Below are 6,812 nucleotides of genomic sequence, written 5' to 3'. Positions count from 1 at the left end.
CATATTTGATCTAATTGAACATATGTATGAGATGTCTGGGCAACAATGATATATCTATCACATCTCAACTGGGTCAGATCTGGGATTAATAGGCTAAAGGCTGAGAATCACCTTAGGATGTGTTTATCCAGCATCCATCACAGCAGTACTATTTGTAATTGGAGTTTGTGAAAATATCTAATCAATACATGCATGCAGAATAAAATTACATCTTTAGTCACCAGAGACAATGAGTTCAGAGTGCCCTCTCTGAAATATGCAGTGATTACCATGCCATGACCTTGGTGGAATAATGTATTTAGGCAATTGGGCACAGAAAAATAAAAGAGTATCATCAGCCAAAATATCAAACTTTCCTCTTGCTGGAATTAGCTTGTGCCCTGAAATCTCTCTCTGATACTCTGGGGATGATGGAATCTGCCAGGACAGAGTTCTGCTTGTCAGTGTACTGGGATGTTCACCAGAGAGTGCACATTGCTAGTGGTTTGGTTTTGTGCCTTGTATCTAAAAATTATACACAATAAAACAGTTCACAATAGCAGGATACACTCTGTGGTAGGACACTGAATTAACTTGACTACTTCCTTTTTTTCCTTCTTTACAAGATATTTTTTCCCATGCTGAACTAACTTAGTTGCGTTGGATGGGGACCAGATGACAACCATTCTGCAAAATCTGATATATAGTTGCTATGCACAGAAACTAGACATCTAAAAAGATTTAAATACAGTTTTACAAGCAGTAATAAAAGTGGTCTTGCCTGTCAATGAACAGAGAAAAAACAACAACAAACCATTAGAATTTGGAATAAGCAATGTTAAGGCTGACATATGTTACTACTACCCTGATGTTCAGATGTTTGGGAGGAGACAAGAAGCATTCTTGGACAAACAGGTAATAACTGAAACAGCTTCCTAACCCAAAATACAGAAATATGCAAATCCCCTCAGGAATCTAACTTATATGGATGCCAAAGCTTGGCTGACCTCAGCACCGGCCGCGCTGGGCCCGGGGTGCGATGCCCGCGCTGCCCCGAGATGGCGGGAGCGGCAGGAGGGGCACCGGGGGGTGCGGGGACCCCGGTGCTGCGCTGGGTGCTGGTGTAACTCCGGGGGCCCAGGTGGTGTGACAGCTCGCAGGGCTTGGGCGGGTGATTGGCAAACAAAATGAACACAGTGGCTTGAACCTACTGCTGCGACGTGGGGCTGAGGGACCTGTGCAGCCTTGGCCCTGGCTCTCCAGCCTGCCCATTGTATTTGTACTAGCTTCTCCGCTCCAGAAGCTGCAAGGAATCATTCTGCTGTACATAATTTTAATTGCCTCTTATACAATTGCTTCTTTTCCCGTGCCTGTCAAATATATTCTCTGTTCAGAAGTGTAGCTCTGTCATGTGGCATGACCTGCCTGCTAAATTACAATAGGAATAAAAAAATACTCCAGAAAATTTAAAAAAACCCCACAAATCTAATTATGAAATAAAATGGCATTCTTAATCTCTGTGGCCATCTGCAGCCTGCTGTGTTTGGACCAGCACAAACAAATCAATAAAGCCTCCTGCTTTTCTTGCGTTGCCTTTGGCAGCTGTAAGTAGTTTGTGCGATGTTCGCGGCAGCACTGTCGTTTCTCTTTCCTGATGATGTGCTGTCCTCAGCCAGAAGGTTTCAGCGTTCAGGTCTTTTGTGAAATTGCTCTGGGGCTGGGATTTGAAACTGCACCTGGAGAATGGGGAAGGGGCGGCAATGGAAGGGTTAAAACGAATTATCAGGGCTGCAGCTTTAACAACGTCTACGGAGGGCACGAAACTGAATTTGGTAGGAGGTTCTTTGTCTGGAACACGCCTTGGCAGTAAACAGCTCTCGGCTCCCAGAGGCGAGGAGGCACCAGGAGCTGTGGGGCTGAGGCTGCGCAGGGTCTAGGGCTGAGCATCGCCCGGCACCCCGCGACCCGCGGTGCTGCCGAGCCAGCGGGGAACCGGCGTCGGTGTCCTGGTGCGATTACCAGCCAGCAAAGCCTCCGCTCCAGTTGGACTTCCTCGGGCAGCGGAGGGTCGCGGAGGATGCGGGGTGGGAGATGAGCGGCGCCAGGGATGACCGCCGCTGCCAGAGCGCCGTCCGCGTCCTCGCCGAGCTCTGCCGGAGGAAGAGCCTGCCCAGCCTGGACCTGGACACGTGCAGGGAATTCCTCCTGCTGCCTCCCGACCAGAGCCTGGTCATCTCCGAGCCAGGTACGGCCCTCTGGTCCCGTCTGCCAGCCGTGCCCGTGCTGGACCCGGGGCTGGCGGCCGCCTCGCCGCGGGGCTGTGTCCTGGGGACCGGCTCCCACCTGTTGGTGGAGGGGTGTCGCCTGGCGGGGAACTGTGCGGAGAGGGGGGGCAGACAGGGTGTTCGTGTGGTGAGGGGGTGGTTGATGAGTCAAAGTTTCTGTGGAAGTTCCTCATTTCTTAAAAACATCGACTCCTGTGTAAAACCAGAAGCAGCAAAAAGCCTATTTCAGGAGCAGGTGACAGGAACTGATTACTGTTACCCCAGCTTGAGAAAAGGAGGGACTTGCATGGATTTTTGTTCACCATTAAGGGTTCTCAGTGTAGTTTCATGTATATGTTTTACTTTCCCGAAGAACTGCCTGAAGTTGTTGCTCATCAGCTTGGAGAGCTGGGGACACACACTGCCGTGCCAGCGAGGAGTCGAGAGCACACGAGCTGCTCTGGGAGCAAAGGGGCATTTCTGTGTCGCAAAGCTGTCGCCTCCCCACAGCCTCTTGTTCCAGAGAGGTTGTCTTCTGCTGTAACTTCAGAAGGCGTTGTCGGGGGGAGCTTACAGCCCAGGCTCACACGCTGAGAAGCAAACCCCATAACCCCACGCTTTTCAGCATTATTGGTAACATGCTGCAAGTTGTGCCTTAGAACGTTTGCGTAGGGTGCAGCTACCGACCCAGCCTGATTTCACAGCGCGTGTTTTCAGAAACTTTCCTCTCTCCTCTGAGGACCCCTGTGCAGAGCCCAGCTGCAGCACAGCAGCCCACGACCCCTGTCCCCCCTCTGCCAGCACCTCGGGCAGGCCGGTGTCCCCGGGCAGGCTGGCAGCTCTGGTCTCGCTGGGCTTCTGCCGCCCTGTGCTGGCAGTGGTGGTGCCACCGCTGTTTTGCCAGTATGTCCAGCCCGTCACCTTCCTTTCACATCCCCTCCTGCTTGTTGCTTTATTGCCATCTGAAAATGACTTTGCTTTACACCTGCGTGTTCTGAGGGCCTCTTGCTGCTGCTGGTACCATCCTTACGTATTGCATCCGCTGCAGCTGTTTTCCCTATTGCAAATAACTTACTGCATTGCTTTGTAATTTTTTATCTTGGTACCAAAATTAACGTTTTCCTGACTCTGTGCAGCAGAGATACCTGTGCTGCTTTTCTTCTGTCTGTCCTGATATGGCAGATTTTCATTTCTCTGTGCAGCCTGTTCAAGACCTCATTTGCAGGTCTCATTGTCTCATAAATCACATCATTGCCTTTAACATCTCAAATGTGTGTCTGCTCTGATCTCCGGTTTAAGTGTCAGCCTCTGCCCCAGAGCCCTGGGCAAGTCCTGCTGGGCTGGCTGACCGCTCCCAGTGCACTCACAGCTTCACCATTGTCTGCGGCTGGGCCCGTTCTTGTGTCTAGACAGCACCGAGGACACCACTTGGTACCAATGCCGGGATGTAAAACGGGTCCAGCAAGGGAAGCTGTTTGCATTCCGTGTTAACTAAGATACCTGTTACGGTGGTGAGTTACCTTTCCCATTAGTGTCTGGGTGTTTATCTAATTATCTGCATTTCTGCTTTGTCCGTTTCACACTGATGACTTCTGTTGAGCAAATTTGCTGCAGCTACCTGGAGTCCTCTGCTCAGATCTGGCGAGTCCTTCCTCACAATCATGTGCAAATCAACAGTGAGGCTGTGCAAAGATGAGCAGTGACGACTTGGGACGGGGTGTCGGGTCGGTACCCACAGCAGAGTCGGAGGGGCCGCGCAGCGAGCGCTGGGTCCCGCTGAAGGTGCCTGAGCTGGACAGCACAGCCCCGGCACCCACGTGCAAGGTTTGCTGGAGTAAAATTGGCCGTATTTGTGGTCATCATCCCCTGAAGTCAGCAGCTTGTTGCCTCCTGGATAGGTCTGTTGGCTAATGGCTGAGTCAGCCTGGCTTGTCAGGTGTCTCGGTGAAGTGTCGTTTGTGAGCAGGCAGATGGAAACACTCTAATGCTGCCAGAGCTGGGGCTGCTTCTGCAGAGCTCTGCTTGCCATCGGCCCCCGAGAGGCGGTTTGGTTTTGTCTGACGTTTCATGCATTGATGCAGAGCAGTATCTTCTTGGGGTGCTGTGGAGTTGCAGAGAAACGAGCCAGATACCAACAGCCTCTTGAACTGCATCTGACAGTTGAAGAAACCTGTGAATACAGAAATACTGCTGTGTAGTTTATGTAAGATTATGACAGAGTATGGCTTTATGCAGTGGTTTGGTTTTTTTAAACCGGTTTGGACTGAATGTGGAGCGTGCTACTGTGTACCAAGTAGATGCTCCTCTACTCTTCGTACTTCGGGTTATGTAACAGCTGATTCTCTTCCTTAAAGTCAGTAAGAGAAATATAGCTGCAGTGTTTCTCCAGTATGTACCTTACACCCAGCAAAGGGGCATTGCAGGCTGCTGCTGCTGGCTAGTAATCCAGCAGCTAAGTATGTCAGAGAGATGAGGAATTTGGATGAGGAGGTTTTGGTACCGATGCGTCAGTGGATGTGTGAGGGTGAGCTTTGCCTGCAGTTTGGCCTGTGGCGGTGCCAGGAATAGAACTGATCTCTTGGCTGTGGGCCCTGAGATCGAGCAAGATGCAGCATCCTTTTGTTGTGCCTATCTAAAACCCTCCCCCGTAGCTCCCTCCATCTGATCGCTCTCTTCCCTGCCAGCCCTCAGCTGTTGTGCAGCGACGCTGCCAGTGTGACCAGTTCACGGGCTGTGGGCAGTGGGAACGCCTGTGACACAGGACACATTTACCACTGTGGTGATGTGCCTTGACTAAACGGGTACATTGCTCCGCTGCCCTGCAGGTGCAGCGGGTGCTTAGGATGTAGCTGGGACAATTTGTGGACAAGCCCTACCGGAGTGGGATGCACCTGGCTGGCGGTGCAGGGGAGCCCGCGTGGCGCTGGGCACGGTGTCACCCCCCTTCACCCTGTCCCTCTGCCTACGGGACTGAGTGGAGCTGCTTGTTGGAGAGCAACACACTCCAGGATCTTTGGGAAATAGGGTGCCAAATCCCACTCCCCAGGGCCTGCAACCAGCCCCTGCGGGACTGCTCCTGCCCAGGGCAGCTCCGGGGGTTCGGAGCCCTGGTCCTGGCCACGGGCAGCTCGGCTGCAGCCTGACAGCATCCCTGGGCTGGCTGCTGCATCACGCCCTGCGCAGCTCTCGCCACCATGGCGTGTGCTCTGTGTGTGTCTGCACTGCCAGGCTTCCCTCACTTCGGACTGAATTGTGTTTCCGACTCGCTCCCAGCGTCTGCGCGACCCGGGTCCTGCTGTCTGTGGGAGCGCGGTGCCGGCTCTGGCCGTGGGCAGAGGCCACCGGCCGGTCCTGGGAGCTTGTGCCAAGCAGGGGGTGGTGGAGAGGATGGGAGCTTGAGTCCACAGAGGCATTAAAACGAGGATGATCATTCTGAAATGTGTGTGCCAGGCTGGCGGAGTGTGACTGGAGCGTGTGGCTTGTGATGCTTGCTGAATTCAAAGGACGGTAAATGGGTGTGGGATGGAATTTACACCAGGATCAGAGCACATCCAGGGCCAAACCCCTGGGTTTGAGTTCTAGCTCCAGCACCACTGTGTAGTGACTTTCCTTAAATAACATCAGTTGGGGTTTTTGCCTCAGTGTATGCATTTGTAAAAAGCTTCACTGCCCTGTAGGGTCGGTGCAGGATGCAGCGGATGATGTGCAGAGGTGTTCAGTTCTCACCCCTGGACGGTGTCACAGCAGTCCCGCACAGGGTGTGAACCCTCCTCAAACCCTTCCTTGGGCACTGGTTCACCCTGGCAAAATGCTGTAGGGCTTTCCTGGTGCAGGATACGAAAGCTGAAGTGAGAGGGAGAAAAAGAAGAGCTGGGGAAAATGCAAAACCAGAGGAGACTTTAGGATAATTTCTGTTTCCTAGCACACTTTGTCAGCTGTCCTGTGCTCAATCCAGCAATAATTCAGAGCACATTTAGTGTTTTGCCCTTTGTGTGAACTGTTCTTTTTAAACTTCATGATGCAGGCAGTACATCTTGTACAGCGCTGAACACCCTCCTGGCACTTCGCAAATACTATTAAAATGTTAAACCCACAAGTACATAAGTGTTCTTGCTGCAGGCAGAAAAGGGGGTGAATTTTTATGCCATAGGTTTTTTTTTTTCATTGCAGAAATATAACTTTTCTATGGAGAAATTGCTTCTGGAGTATTTTTCTTGGAAAAAAATTATCCCTTGATAGGATGGTTTGACTAATGGAAAACTGATGACTTGCCCATTCACTGATAGGGGATGCCTACAGCCACTGCCTATGAAATAACGGGCAAGTCTCGAATTTGCCTACCAGCTGTAATAACACACTTTTCCGAATCACTGTTAAAGTGTATTTTAAGTAAATGTAACGGTAAACATGTTTAAAACCACCCAGGCAAAGCTATCCTTTATCACTGAGGCTTGTGTTTCCAGAGGCCAGGCACGGGAGGAGCAGCACCTCGGGGCAAAGATCTGTCTTAGAGTAATGCACTTGCAAAATGGATCTTGCCTTTCTCTGTGAGCGCCTGGTCCACCAGCA

General features: G+C 51.5%; 1 protein-coding gene across 3 annotated transcripts in view; it reads left to right on the top strand.

The window, feature by feature from the left end:
* Nucleotides 1–1,703: 1,703 nt before the first annotated feature.
* The window catches only part of SYT6 (synaptotagmin 6), a 34,555-nt gene continuing 29,446 nt past the window's right edge, over nt 1,704–6,812 (top strand). For 2 of the 3 annotated variants that reach the window (XM_026864269.1, XM_026864267.1), the window contains exons 1-2: nt 1,704–1,811; nt 2,023–2,224. In XM_026864269.1, the coding sequence (XP_026720070.1) occupies nt 1,740–1,811; nt 2,023–2,224 (274 nt within the window). In that variant the 5' untranslated portion in view covers nt 1,704–1,739. The remainder of the gene's footprint in view (nt 1,812–2,022; nt 2,225–6,812) is intronic. The other variant, XM_026864270.1, reaches the window with a different exon arrangement.

The sequence above is a fragment of the Athene cunicularia genome (genome assembly GCF_003259725.1).
Source record: "Athene cunicularia isolate RWA chromosome 26 unlocalized genomic scaffold, athCun1 chr26_part1, whole genome shotgun sequence".
NCBI lineage: Eukaryota > Metazoa > Chordata > Aves > Strigiformes > Strigidae > Athene > Athene cunicularia.
The sequence above is the reverse complement of the archived record's forward strand: the minus strand, read 5'-3'. Positions and strand labels throughout refer to the sequence as shown.